The 14,511-nt window shown below is 39.8% G+C and overlaps 1 protein-coding gene across 3 annotated transcripts in view; it reads left to right on the forward strand.

Annotated features, from left to right (window-relative positions):
- The first annotated feature begins 239 nt into the window (after nt 1-239).
- PTPN9 (protein tyrosine phosphatase non-receptor type 9) overlaps nt 240-14,511 on the forward strand; it is a 102,199-nt gene continuing 87,927 nt past the window's right edge. The window contains exon 1 of one of the 3 annotated variants that reach the window (XM_077123713.1): nt 240-1,001. In XM_077123713.1, coding sequence (XP_076979828.1) covers nt 939-1,001 — 63 coding nt within the window. In that variant the 5' untranslated portion in view covers nt 240-938. Of the gene's footprint in view, nt 1,002-8,212; nt 8,227-14,511 lie in introns of those variants that run through there. The other 2 variants (XM_077123714.1, XM_077123715.1) reach the window with 2 other exon arrangements.

A 14,511-nucleotide genomic window follows, 5' to 3' on the forward strand; every position in this document is an offset into this window, starting at 1 on the left:
CTCTAAAGAATTTAACTTCGTATAAATCCCACATTTCTTCCTATTCCTCTCTCTTGCAGACCAAAGTCTCCTTTCCTTTAGGCCCGCAGCCCCTCTCCTGCACCGAGTTCCTCTTGTTTTCCCCTTCCCCTGGCGCCTCTCCTTCTCCTCCCTCGTCCCCGGGCTCGTCTCTTCCCCTTCCCCCCTCCTCGGGCTCCCCTTCTCCTCCTCCCCCTCCCTGGGCTCCTCTATGTCTCCCCCTCCCGGACGGCGTCCTTGCACCGCCGGGCCTCGTCGCCGCCTGTTTGTGAATGAGACGCTCAGTTTCTCAATGGAGCCGCGGGGGGCTCGGGCGGTCGCGGTGCGGCCTCAGCGTTGGCCGTGAGCCGGGAGGGGGGCGCGTTTTCCTCCGTCGCTCCCAGTGGTTACCTCCGCAGCTTCTGAGGAACGAGGTTGAGAGGCGGCCGCGCTGGTCGCGGGGGCCCGCATCTCCGAGGACGCCCGGACCGGCGGCCTCCAGGCTCCGTCACGTTCTGGAGGAGCGGACGTTCCGCGGAGGAAGCGGGGCCCCGAGAAGGCCGGCGGCCTTTGCGAAATTTCCGCCGCGGACCCTTAGCTCTGCTCCTTAAAAGTTATTTCCCAATTCCTTTTTAAATCGCGATTGACTACAATCTCCTCGCCTACACTTCTTTTTTTTTTTTTCTGGGAGAGGAGTGTAAGGAAAAGAGCGAAGAAAATAAAAAAAGGATTTCCGCCCAGGAGAGCGCGAGAGATCTGAGACATTTTTCTTAAAAGAAGCGGCGTTTGCGGTGGCTGCGGGCGCCGGGGCCCCGCCGTCCGGACCATGAGCGAGCCGGCCTCGGGCTGCTGAGGCGCGGGGACGCGGAAGCGGAGAAGGAGGACGCCCCGCGCTCCCGGGCGAGTTCTGTCGGCCGGGCGGCTGCGGCGGCGGCGGCTGGATGGAGCCTGCGACCGCGCCCCGGCCGGACATGGCGCCGGAGCTGACCCCGGAGGAGGAGCAGGTAAGCGGGACTGCAGCAGCGGTGGTGGGTGTGTCCGGGCCCCCTAGGCCTAGGCCGGCCCAGCCTCCTGAAGCCAAGCTCTGTGGCAGCGGCTCAGGCCCCGCAGCGCCCCCGCTCCCGCGCTGGGCGCATGGGGTGGTCTTTCCCCCGGCGACCGCACCCTAGGTCGTCATCCACCGAAACGGAGGGGCGCCGCTGGATCTTGCCCCAGACCCCTGCCTTGTCTACCCCCGAGGCTTACGGGCCTCATTTACCCTCACCGCCCCCCTCACTCCCATCCCGGTGGTAATTAAAGTTCCTTGAACTGGGGCGCCTCCCTTTCCCTCTGCTTTCTCCTCCCCACCCCCGCCCTATACGTTTGCTAGGAAGAGCCGGTAACTCCCTTTGCAGAACACCTCCTTGCTCCCGACCCTTCCACGCCCCATGAATGTTTTCCTTCTTTCCGTCAGGGTTTATGGTTTTTTGAGGGCAGAAAAAGCCCCAGTTTGGGGGGAGGGTGTCCTCTGGAGATTATTTCCTTTTCCGAGGAGAGTGATGATAGGCATTGATTGGGTACATAGATGCTCTAGATTTTCAAATAAGCTCCTCAGGCTTTCTCAGAGGGCTGTGGCAGGCCTTCCCGGTCAGATCCTGGAAGATCCTGGCCTTCCTAGGCTCCTGAAGGCCCTGGCCCGGGCACATCCCCTCATCCCACTTTTCTGCTGTTATTTCGAAATATCTTGACTGCCTCCATCTTTCTGAAGCCTGCATTGAGCTCCATTGTCCCTTAAAGCTTATGACCTTCAGTCCCCATAAGGAAGTGGTTTGGTGGTATCATTTTGCGGGCTTGGGTAAAGGAAAAGCCCAGGACCCTTTTAACTTTCCATCCCCCACATTCCAGCTGTGGAGACACAGATCACTCCTTCTGAAGAAGATAGGAAAGTCTGTTAGCTTGGGAACCTTAAAGGCTTTTTGCGGTATCTTCTTTGGGCCTGCTCGTACCCAGCTTTAGCTATGCACAAATATAGCCATAGTATGAAACAAAAAACATATTAAAAAACAAAAAAGCAACAAAAAATAAAAAGATGAACCAGACTAGTAACCAGTTTTGTGCTCTCCAGCCCTTACTCCCAAGGACCGCATTTGCTAGCACAATCTCTGGCATGGAGACCATCTGGTTTTACAAACTAATATTGGTTAATGGGCTTCTTTAAGATTTGCTTTATGTATATATAAAACCTTGACTTTTCTTCTTATTTGTGGAGATGACATTTTTCATATCTGGCCTCAGATCTTGCCTTTTGATCAGCCTGGAGATAAAATCAGCATGGGGAAAAAACAACAACCTTGCTCTATGCAAGCAGTGGTAACATCCTGATAACTGCAGTTGAGTGTTAATGACATACTAGTCAGGACCCACTGCAAGCAGGTGGTCTGGGATACCATCCTGCCAGAACTATTGAAATACTTCAGTATTAACACATAATGTGTTAGGTTGATTTTAATGGGGCAAATCTCATTCATCTTTTTTTTTCTTGGGTTAGTTAGGTTTGAAGTTTCTTTGTGGCTAAGACTTAAAGGTAGCAGTATCCTTCAGTGAAAGTGGCATTAGGTTGCAAATTAAAATATTAAAACCAGAAAAGTAAATATCAAAATATGGATGAAGATATTAACTTGGCTTTACTCTGTTTTTAGCCTGTATACTTATATACACTTCTGTTATTTAATAAAATCCTTTCGCATTCGAATGCGTGCAATAGGCATTAAAAAGGACTGCATTAAAATAGTGAAATATTTATATATTAAGGTCAAGAGGTTGTGTGTGTGTGTATGAGTGTGTTTGAATCTTACCTTTTGTTTTCTACAAAAGGCCAGGTTTCTACAAGCATTTCAAAATGATGACACACAAATATAAAAGCAGCATAGTTCTGATAATGGTAAGGCCTCATGTTCTCATCTTTTAGTTTAATATCACATAACTATTAAGATTCCATTAAAATATTTAAGCTAAACAGCAAATATGTGTTAGCCTCATCAAAGTAGTCATCATGGGAAATGATACTGTCATTCCATAATGCTGCCCCATTTCTCAAACAATTTTAGAACTCATTTGTAGTCACTTTCAAAACTTGTGACAGAGTCTGAAACATTTTCAGTGTTGGAAAGTCCTTGTACTTTTAAGAGTCAATTTTATTTTTGGAAATAGCAAAAAATCTTTTGAAATCTTATTTCATAAATAAGGTGGGCTATCAGACAGTTTCAGGCAAAACTGAAATGCAGTTAGGCCATTTTGGGGCCTTAAAAATATTTCTGGAACAGATTCCTCCTGAGTGGTTCCTCTTTCCATTCAAGTCATGCTAAGTTAGAAACCCAGAAGTCTATTTGGACCCTTTTCTGTGCCTCGGCCTCTGAATATAGTACATCATCAGTTTTCCTGAAAATCTCTTGAATTCAACTACTTTCTTCCGCCACCACTGTCATTATCCTAGTCCAAGCTGCTGTCATAACCTGACACGACTTTTGTTTCATACCTGATCCATCTGCATTCCTTAGCTCTTATTCCATGTCAGAATTGCACATCACAAATCTGATTGCACCTTCCCCTCAGCCTGCCTGCCATCAAGATAAGCATAAACCCTTCACTGACTTTTCATTGCTCTTGGGATCAAGTCGCATCTCTTTTTTTTTTTTAAGTTGCATCTCTTTAATATAGTCTTCGATTGGTCTAGAGCCCTAATCTGATCTCTGTTTCAGGGTAAAACTGGTCCTCTGTTCTTGCCACGTTTCTTCTTGCCTGAGGGTCTTTGCACAAGCTGTTTTCTTCTGGAAACACTTTCACCTCCTGGGGAAGACTTCCTTGATCTCTCCAACTGTGTTAGATCCCTTGTTATTGGCTCTCAGAGCACTTATCCTTCAAAGCACTTATCACAACTGCAAATTTACAGTGATTTGTGTGGTTATGTGACTGTCAGCTCCATGAGGAATGGGACTCTGTCTGCCTTTGCTCACCATCATTTGCTCATTCACTGTGGTATGTAATGGACATTCAATGGATATTCATATTTGCGGAATGAATGAAGAGTAGTTCTTCATGTGATTTGTACGCAGGCAGCATCATCTCTTAGCATGGCTTATAAAAATAAGGATAGTATAGGTACACCAGTGGTTCAATGGTAGAATGCTCACCTTCTATGCGGGAGACCTGGGTTCGATTCCTGGACCATGCACCCCCCCAAAAAAAGAAAAACTTATGGTATAAATAAGGATATTGATCATTTTGATATATAGGGTTTTTTTTTAACGTTTTTCTTATTGTGAAATATAGCATATACAAAAAAGCAATAAATTTCCACGTGCATTTTAACAAGTAGTTATCAGATTTAAAAAAAAAATATTTTTATTGACAAATCTTCACAAACATACAGTCCATACATGCCATACAATCAATGGCTCACAATATCATGACATAGTTGTGTATTCTTCACCATAATCATTTTTTATTATGAAACATAACCACATACAAACACAAACATTCTTACCATATGATCATTCCATTCTTGTTATATAATCAATAACTCACAAAATCATCCTGTAGTTGTATATTCATCATATAGATCAGATTTTAAAGTTTCGTATGGGTTACAGTTCTATGATTTTTTGTTTTTTCTTCTCGCTGCTCCAAGACACTGGAGACCAGAAGAAATATCAGTATAATGATTCAGCATCATACTCATTTGTTAAATCATATCTTCTCTGTTATGCTGTTCCTTCTCTTTAGTATATACATAAAAGCAATACATTTCAAAGTACATCGCAACAATTAGTTGTAGAACAGACTTCAGTGTTTGATATGGGTTACAATTCCATAATTTTAGCTTTTTATTTCTGACTGTTCTAAGATACTGGAGGCTAAAAGAAATAACATTATACTGATTCAACACTCATACTCATTTGTTAAACCTGACCTTCTCTGTATAACTCTACCATCAGCTTTGATCTTTCTCTCACTCTTTAGGGGTATTTGGGCTATGCCCAGTCTAACTTTTTCATGTGGAAGGAGCTATAGATAATATGGGATGGAGGGTAGAACTAGTTGATGTTCTGGAAGGGCTGGTCCCTCTGCATTTTAGTACTTATCTGGTTCAGGGACCCATCTGGAGGTTGTAGGTTTTGGAGAGCTACCCTAGTGCATGGGAACTTTGTAGAATCTTATATAATACCCTGGGTATGCTTTAGGATTGGCAGGAATGGTTTTTGGTTGGTGTTTGGCAAGTTATGATAGGTAGCAAGTCTAATTGAAGCATGTGTAAGAGTGACCTCCAGTGTGTAGCCTGTCTCTGAACTCTCTCAACCACTGATACTTTATTTGTTATACTTCTTTGCCTCCTTTTGGTCAGGATGACATTGTTGACCCCATGGTGCCAGGGCCAGGCTCATCACTGGGGGTCATCTCTGACGCCGCCAGGGAGACTTTCATCCCTGGATGTCATGTTCCTCCTAGTTGGGGGGTGGGCAATGATTGCACTTGCAGAGTTGGGCTTAGAGAGAGAAAGGCCACATCTGGGCAACAAAAGAGGTCCTCTAGAGGTGACTCTTAGGCATACTTATAGGAGGCTAAGGTTCTCCACTATGTACGTAAGCTTCACAAGAACAAGCCTCAAGATCAAGGGCTTGGGCTATTGATTTGGGTGTCCCTAATGTTTGGCAAAGAAGCCAGGGTTTCCCTGGTGGTAAAGTTTAATAGTTTCATAATTTTTCTCCCATCCCCAAGGGACTTTTCCAATGCTTTTTGATTATCTGCTTAATATACTCTAGGATGTATCCAGACACTACATTAAGCTATACAGGATTGAAGGCTCACATTCTTATTTGGGCTCCCTGTGTTTGGGTTGTTTAAATGATCTGTTAGATTATGTGCTATAGAAAACCTAGGTTCTGGACGTAATAAAACTTTCTTCCCTTAGTTTCAGAGATCAGGTGAAGTTCTAAAATACATGCAAATGTCTTCCTTACCCCTATATTCTGAATTACCTTAATCCCGACCTGATTGACTTCATTCTTTAAATACCGGGTTATACATATATAAAACAGCCCCTCAAAATCCAGAAATAATGATTACCACTCCATATGATATATGGTTTTTTTGTATTTTTTTGAAGATCATCATTATTACTGCACAGTCTCATTTCCTATTTAGGCATGTGTTGAATTGGTATTACACCAAATCTTCATTTGTAACTTTGATGTTTCATGACTTTATATTTTTCAGTTCACAGTAATTACAGAGAGGGTTGCAAGAAACCCAGTAATTGTAGAGAGGGCAATTGGCTTACAAGAAAAAATATGCTTTGCCTTTAAGGAACTTACATGAATAACCACAGAGTAATAACAGAGTAATAACTGTTTTCTGAGTCATACTCTGTCTTGGGCATTTCACATACAGTTAATCCTCACAAGATTGGAATTATTACCCTCATTTACGAACATAAAAACTCAGACTGAGAGAAGGAAATTGCCTAAGGTCGCATAGCTAACAAGTGGTGGTACCATGATCTCCATCGAGGTCTAGATCAGTGTGCCCCACTACCAGTGCTCCCTCTGTTATCCCACATTACCTCCTGTGACGCGATTAGCCAATTACTCAGATGCCTGGTATGTAATAGATACTTTTGGGGGTTTTAATGATAGTTAAAAAAATACAGGTAAAGGGAAAAACTGGAAAACCTTTATTCAGAGCTATATATTGCCAGCAGAAACATTGTATAATCTATGCAAGAAATTGAGATGAAATTACTCTTGGAAAAAAAAATTGTTCTTTAAGCTAGAGTTGCCAGCTCTCCGTTTTGAGGTATGATTACAATCAGAATTTTATTTTCTTTGTATCCTATTTTTCCTTTACATAAGAGAAGTAATTATTCTTGGAGCCAAAGATGAAGAATATTATCTCTCTAAACTAAAACCAAGGTGTTTTTGTGTCACTAATATATCTCTTTTTGATATGTTTATATGTAAATAAATATAAAAGCCTGTCTTAATGGGCTGGTAGAATTGCAAATTTTATAGCGTGATGAAGCGTAATCTCTACATATTGGTAATAACCTTCATTCCTGTTAAGTTATTAATTAGGTCTTAATTTTACTTTTCCAAAGCTTGTACTCACATTTGTAACTTGGTACTTTTATTGAATTTGCTAAAGTATGTCTAATTTGACCACAGAGGATAGTTAAGGATATTTTATTAATCTGTTCTATGTCTCAAAATTAAGTGGGACTTCTTGGTTACATTTTTGTCTGTTTGGACATAAATTGTGAAGAGATCTGTCTCTTTGAAATAAACCACGAAGAATCTTTATTAGGATTCTTAAGGATATTTGAATTCAGAAACGTTAGACTTTTAGGGTCTTTTAGTCATACATGGATATCGCAGTGAGTTATAGTATAGGACAATAGAGTAGTTTTCTAAAGTACTTATACTTTTTTCATACATTTATTTTAAGCCTAAGATGGTTTTAATAACGCATAGTGGTTTTCTTCTTTACTTTAAAGCTGTGGTAACATTCCTGGTGCTGGCCCATGCAAAAAAAAGTAAAGTTATGGTAACAAGTAATCTAAGATTTATTTTTTAAACTCTAAAGAAAATTCTTATTTTAGAGTTCATTACTTAGAGTTCATAGCATTGTTGTGAGGATTGATAAGCTAATGTGTGTAGAGCTCTTACCTCCATGCTTACATAATAAGCACTCAGTAAAGTTAGCCATTATTATGCTATTCCTTTTCTTTTGAATAGTGAAAAATTTTAGAGCCATGTTAGCTTAAACCCATCCCAAGGGGAAAATACTCACTCTGGGGAGTCACTTAGTATGGGACTCTTGAAAGCCATAATATAGTTATCTTGCAACTTTGCAGGGTACAGTAGCTTTTAAATACCTATTCTAATTGTGTACTGCAGTTTGTATTCTTATAACCTCATCTTCTAGTGCTAAAAACTTAACTGCTGTGCAGTGGACTTTGGAAATTTTGGGCACTTTTCCCAAGTGCTGGGGTTTTGTCCTGGTTCTTGTGGCCAAGAACTTCCCTTTTCCCACAGCCTCACATGCTCTGTGCAAAATGTCATCTGTACCCGCTCCCTGCTCCCCGCCCCCGCCCCCCGCACTCCCCCCCCACCGGAAGTAACCAAATGTCAATGACCAAAAGATTCATGATGTTAAATGAGGCCGTTCCAGAGAGGAAGAGGACAGGAGTAAAAGGTGGGGAATTCTAATTATTGCCAGTAATTAATGATACTGTATATATAACAATTAGATAAAATCCCATTTGGATGTGAGAATTTTATTCTCTTAAAATTCCTGAGTATTTCAAGGGTCTTGGAGTTTAGTTTGGTAAATTTGAAGGAACTTAGAGGTTTTCCCACAGGAACCTGACTTCTAATATTTGGTAACGAATTGAAAAATAAGACAGTCCCTCCTTTAGAAATATGCCCAACTGTTCTAAGGAAGTAAAAATTAAAACTATTAGATCAGTACATGAGTCTTATTTTCAGGGTTGTGTGCCTTTTTTTGACTTAGTAAAGAGGTAGTAATGTTGGGTATTTCCATTTTTTTTTTTACCTAAATATAAATCTACTTTATAGTAGCATGACTGGTACGATGCAGTGCCAAGATTAGAAGTCACTGCCCCTAATTCTGATTATTTGTTCAGATACTAAAACCTTCAGTGCAGTTTTAGTCATTTCATACCTCCTGTTCTACCATCTTGCCTTGATGTTCCAGGCATTCCGAAGCATTTTAGTTTTCTAAATTCCAATTCAGTTACTATAATATTTCTCTCACCCTACCCCCACCTCACACTCCACATGAAAACTTCTTGGTGGCTCTCCCTGGCCACTGGAGTAGTCGCTGTGTTCTCTGTTCCTCTTCCTCTTCCTCTGGAATAGAGGAAGATGTTTGGAGAATGGGTAGTTTGCCCTGTACTCCCTAGTACTGGAGGGCCTGTGCCTGCCAGAATCAGTACTTTTGTATCTGATTTTGGAAAGATCTCTTGAGAACCTGAGATGGAATGGAAGGTAGGGGGCGTAGGGGTGTGGGTGTGGTGCTGAGAAGCTCCAGAACCTATGGGAAGCATTTTTTGTTTATTAAGGATTGGTTATCTCTTAGGTCCAGGCAATAAAATAATGAGACCAGAACAATAGATTAGAGGTGACATTTTCTTTAGCTTCTGCTTCTGAGAAAGGCATTCCATACTTCTCTGGGAAAGGCAGTTTTCTCTGATACACCAAACCCATTCAAAATATATACATACTGTTTTTGCCTTTTTATCCAGTACAGGTGGCACAGTACAAATTAGATTTATGGATTTATTCTGAAATCAGAATTTCTTCCCAGAATTGATGGGTCGATTCTAAAGAGTGCCGTCTATGACTTTAGAACAGTAGAGTCTAGGGAAATTAATCCATTGATTATGTGTTTATTGCTTGAACAGCTGGCTAATTTGGCATTTTGATTGCCTAGTTTCTTTGCCTCTGCCTATGTTTTTATATACATCATTATTAAACGCCTTGTTTTTTGTCATTTTAGAATAGACTTTTTAGATTCTCTACGGTGATGTTTCTTTAAAAACAGTAACATTTTATAAAAAGCGCTGTGTATTCTATGTACATTTAGGATTATGTTAGTAAATGCTGAGTTCCCAGTACTTCAGATTAAAGCAAACCTGGTCTTTTGCTAACCAGAAAAATTTACAAGTGAAACATGGGCCTTTTGAAAGGTGATGGTGATGAGTCCTAGGTATAGCCTAGGAACCCCAACTCCCTTTGTGGCTCCAAGTGTTTTATTTAATATTTCTGAGTTTCTTTTGTTTTTTATTTTGTTCTTTTTTTTTTTTATGTTTATCCTCTTTTTTTTCTGTCTCTTTTGTCTGTTCTTTTCATAAATAACTTTTGAAAGACATGCTTAATTTAAATAAGTAACATTTCTTCCAGTTACAAAATGCTCAGTAGTGAAAATAACATTCTTGCACTCTGTGCTACAGGAAACAATTTTTTTCAGAGAATAGGAAGAAAAATTAAGAATACAGCAATCACATTGAAGATTTCAAGAACCCCTAAGAATTCTGACAGTTACTGTCTGTGAGTAACATATATAGAAGGTTGTAGTTTATTTTATTCTGTTACCACTTTTTGTACTATTTGTTTGTACCATTATTTGTTTATATTTTCTTTTCAGGTTAAAGATTACCTTTAGGTGGAAAGATCTTTTGTGTGTGCCTTTGGAGCAAACGTTAAAAGATCATCAGATGATCTACAAATGACTCATACTTAGAATGCAAAGAATGATAGTTTGTTTCATCTTCTATAGTTTATTTAAAGTCTTTGTGAAAAAAATTCTGATTCCAGTGTTTATCTCAGTGATTCTTAACATTTGTCGATATTTGGTTGTCAGGACTGGGGATGCTGTTGACATCTATTGGAAAGAGGTCAAGGATGCTGCTAAATATTTTATAATGCCCAGGACAGCCCCCAACAACAGAGGGTATCTTTGTCAGTAGTACTAAGGTTGAGAAGTTCTGGTTTATTTCTGCAGCATTTTGTAGTTCTACAGAACCCAGTTGCAAGTTCTTACAAGTTAAAGATAGGTCTTCGCTTAATACGTTGAGTATTTATTAGAATATGTGTCCCCAAATACTGGTTTAAAAAGCAAACTTCTTTTGAGTGTGTGAAATATAACAGATTCAAAAAGTAAAAAATAATTTTAAAAAGAGGACAGTAATTTTCAGAGTATGTTTAAACAAGTAGTTAAAGAAAACAGATTTAAAGTTTGGTGTGGGTCACCATTCCATTTCAGGTTTTTACCATCTAGCTGCTCCAAGACACCAGAGGCCAAAAGAAACTTCAGTATAGTAATTGAGTAGTTATACTCCTCTCTTAACTCCTATCTTCTCTGTTACAACTTCTCCCTCTCCTTTGATCCTGTTCCCAATCTAAATGGGTCTTTGGTTTATGGCCATTGTAGCCTTTTCATGTTGAAAAGGGGTATTGACAATATAGGATAGGGGGATAGAATTAGTTGATACTTTTGGAGAGGCTGGCACCTTTGGGTTTTAAGGCTTATCTGTCTTAGGAACTCTCTCAAGGTTGTTGTTTCAGGAAAGTAAACCTTAACCACATGAAATTTGTTCAGAATTTCAATTAGAGCCCTAGGTGTTCTTTAGGGTTAACAGGAATGATGTCGGTTGGGATTTGGCAAACCATGGCAATTAACAAATTCAGCTGAAGCTTGCATAAGAGTAGCCTCCAGAATAGCCTCTTGATTCTTATTTGAACTCTCTTAGCCACTGATACCTTATTTTATTCCATTTCTTTTCCCCCTTTTGGTCAGGAATGGATTGTTGATCTCATGGTGCCAGGGCCAGGCTCATCCGTAGGAATCATATCCCATACTTTCAGGGAGACTTTCTCCCCTGGCTTTCCTGTCCCAAAATGCTATTTCTAATGGTTGACTTCTCATATTGAAAAACTCTAGTCAAAAACTTACTTTGTTACAAAACCATCACAAAGATAAAATGAGCCCTTTCTATGGCTTTCACAGAGGTTTTCAGAGGTGGAGGGATTTTATATGCAGAACACTGTTGAGTCCTGCCATGGAGTGGTAATAAGGTGAAGTTTCATTTTTACTTTCTCCTCCAAATGTTTCTTAGTGTTGCTAGGAAGAGTCTGTTCCTCCAGTGAATTGGTTGGTTATTTTCTGCTTCATGTTAATGTCAACTGAGAGGAAGGTTTTTGATACCAAAAGCAGAAATAGAGTTTGTTCATTCAGCAATCAGTTATTGTCTGTTGCCATGTGCCAGGTCCTTGTTTAGCATAGGTTAGGGGCTGTCTGTCTTTGAGGAATTGCTCTTAAATTCTTAAATTGTAGGGTACCCACTAAAGAGGAAGAACTATTATGCACATAAGGGCAGTGACTGAATCTTCTTTGCATCCTTAGTGCACATTGTGCGAGTTCAAAGTATGTTTGCTAAAAACAGAGTGAAACTATTGAAATCAGTTTATTCTTCACAATAGCCCAGGAGGCATGTATCATTCTGTTTAGGATGATTATCTTTAAGATGTAGAGATGATGTTTAGAGACTTCTGCTAACTTATTGAGAAGGTAGCACTGGTGTTCAAACCCTTCTCTTCTCATTGTAATGGCAATGCTCTTTCCCATTGAACTTCAGCTCTTTTAACTTTGTATTTCTGACTGTGACACAGCTAAATACATATACACCAGAAATGGCTCACCCTTGGCAATTATTGGTTTAACATTCCTGCTTTCAGCTGTTCACAAGTGTCTTCGCAGACGTGTGGCTACCTTGTTCTTTACTACTTATTGTATATTTATTTATGAAATAACTGATATGCTATAGCAGAGTTAGCGACTTGGTGGTTCATGTAGTCCTCTGGTTGTATCTCTTGGGAAGCCATGAGTTACAAAAGAAAAAAAAGGATCTGCTCTTTGTTTTTATAAAATCAGTCTTTAGTCTTTTATTTGTAATCATTTAAAATTTTTACCAATGTAATGGAAATGTATACGTGGTATTCTTCCCTATCAATAATCTGTGCTGAGACTACAGCTTTTTCATTATTTTCCCATGATACCAATACTTTACCCTTGGTTTTGTCTGTACTTAGACTATCAAATATTCTTCCTTACTCTTTTGAAGTGTAAAAATTGAGAAGAAAGAGGATTATCTGAGGAAAAGATGTTGGAATTTTTTTTTTCTGCTTGTTTCTATTTCTCTATACTTAAAATGTTTCTCTTTCTTGGAGTTATAAGGGAAGGAAAAGAGTTACTCAGAGAAGGGCTGAAGCCTTGAATATGGTGCATGTGCACAAGAAAACAGTTTTATTTGGGAATGGCCATTTGCCTCACTAAGGAAGCTCTAGCTTTTCCATGCCTGATAAAGACCAAAAGTGAAGAGAAAGTGGTATTTCTGGCTAGCACAGGAAGTTAAATGTGATAGAGCTAGTAAGATGGAAATTTACATGATTTTCCAAGGTATTTTAAAAATAAACTCCTTTGGAGCCTCTTTTGTTTCTCAGATGTGGCCTCTTTCTCTCTAAGCCCAGCTCTGCAAGGAAAATCCTTACCTTCCCCCAACATGGGACATGTGGGACATGATGTCCAAGGTTGTGAATGGGCATAAAGCAAATATCCCTAGTGATTGGGAAAAGGATCAGAGGAAAAGGAGGAGTTATATTAGAGAAGTTAGGATTTAACAAATGATTTTGTGACTACTGAACCATTTATTACTTGTTTTTAGTCTCCAGTATCTTGTTTAACCTGAAATTATGGAATTGTAACCCACACCAATCTTTGGAATCTGTTCTGTGACTGCATGTTGAAATGTACTTTGAGAGTTATTGTCTTTTTGTGTATATGTTATATTTCACAATTTAAATATATTATATTTGAATTTAAATATGTTATGCTTCACAATTTAAAAAATGTTAAAAAAAATTAAACTCCTCTGGGTTAGGATTTCTAAATGTTTCAGAGAAACTGATAATTCTGGACCTGAATACTAGTGCACCATTTGATGGAATTAGATTATCAGAGACTTTTTTGAAAATTTGAAATCCATCTCCCTCCTTCCTCTCTCCCTCCCTCCTTCACTCCATCACTCCTTCCTTCCTTCCTCCCTCCCTTCCCCCTCCCTCCCTCAGAGGTGACTTTTTTAGAAAATTAGAAGCAATTGGAAACTGTTGGTGTGACTGGAACTGCTAGGACAACTTCAATGCTATAAGTATTGGTAAAAGTCCACATCAAAACTTGTAATAGTAATAATGACTGATATTTAATGAGTGATCAATTTGTGCCACTATTCTAAGTGTTATACACATTTTAATTCATTTAGTGAATAATGCAATTGTTGAGGCAAAGAAGGGAGAAAAGTAGACTGTGCCAGTTTGAAGCTGTTATGTACCCCAGAAAAGCTATGTTTTAATTGTGATCCAGTTTTGTAGGGGCAGCCGTTTCTTTTAATCCTGATTCAATACTGTAGGGCAGAAACTTTTGATTAGGTTTTCTCCAGAGAGATGTGGCATGCCCCATTTTGGGTCTGACCTTTTGATTAGATGGACATGTGCCATTTCAAGGTAGGCCTTGATTCATTTACTGGAGTCCTTTAAAATGGGAAACATTTTGAAGAAATCTCAAAGTCAATTTAGATGTTTGGAGATTGAGACAGAAATAGTTTGGGTTCTAAGCAAGGACTCACAGAAATAGCCAAAACCTAAAGAGAAGAAATCTCTGGCCCCAGCAAATACTAATCTGAGACAAAACCCAGAGTTTTGTCTGAAAGTGGCTAAGTGAATGCCCACAGACACTTAGAGAGAAAACCAATGGCATCAGAAGCTGGAAGTAATGGAACCAGGACCAGGGACCAGCAGACGCCAGCCATGTACCTTCCCAGATTACCTTTCCTTGAGCCAATGTCTCTTCCTCTGGATGCCTTAGTTAGGACATATTTATGATCTTAGAACTGTAAACTTGTAA

This window comes from Tamandua tetradactyla, chromosome 12 (assembly GCF_023851605.1).
Source record: "Tamandua tetradactyla isolate mTamTet1 chromosome 12, mTamTet1.pri, whole genome shotgun sequence".
Lineage (NCBI taxonomy): Eukaryota > Metazoa > Chordata > Mammalia > Pilosa > Myrmecophagidae > Tamandua > Tamandua tetradactyla.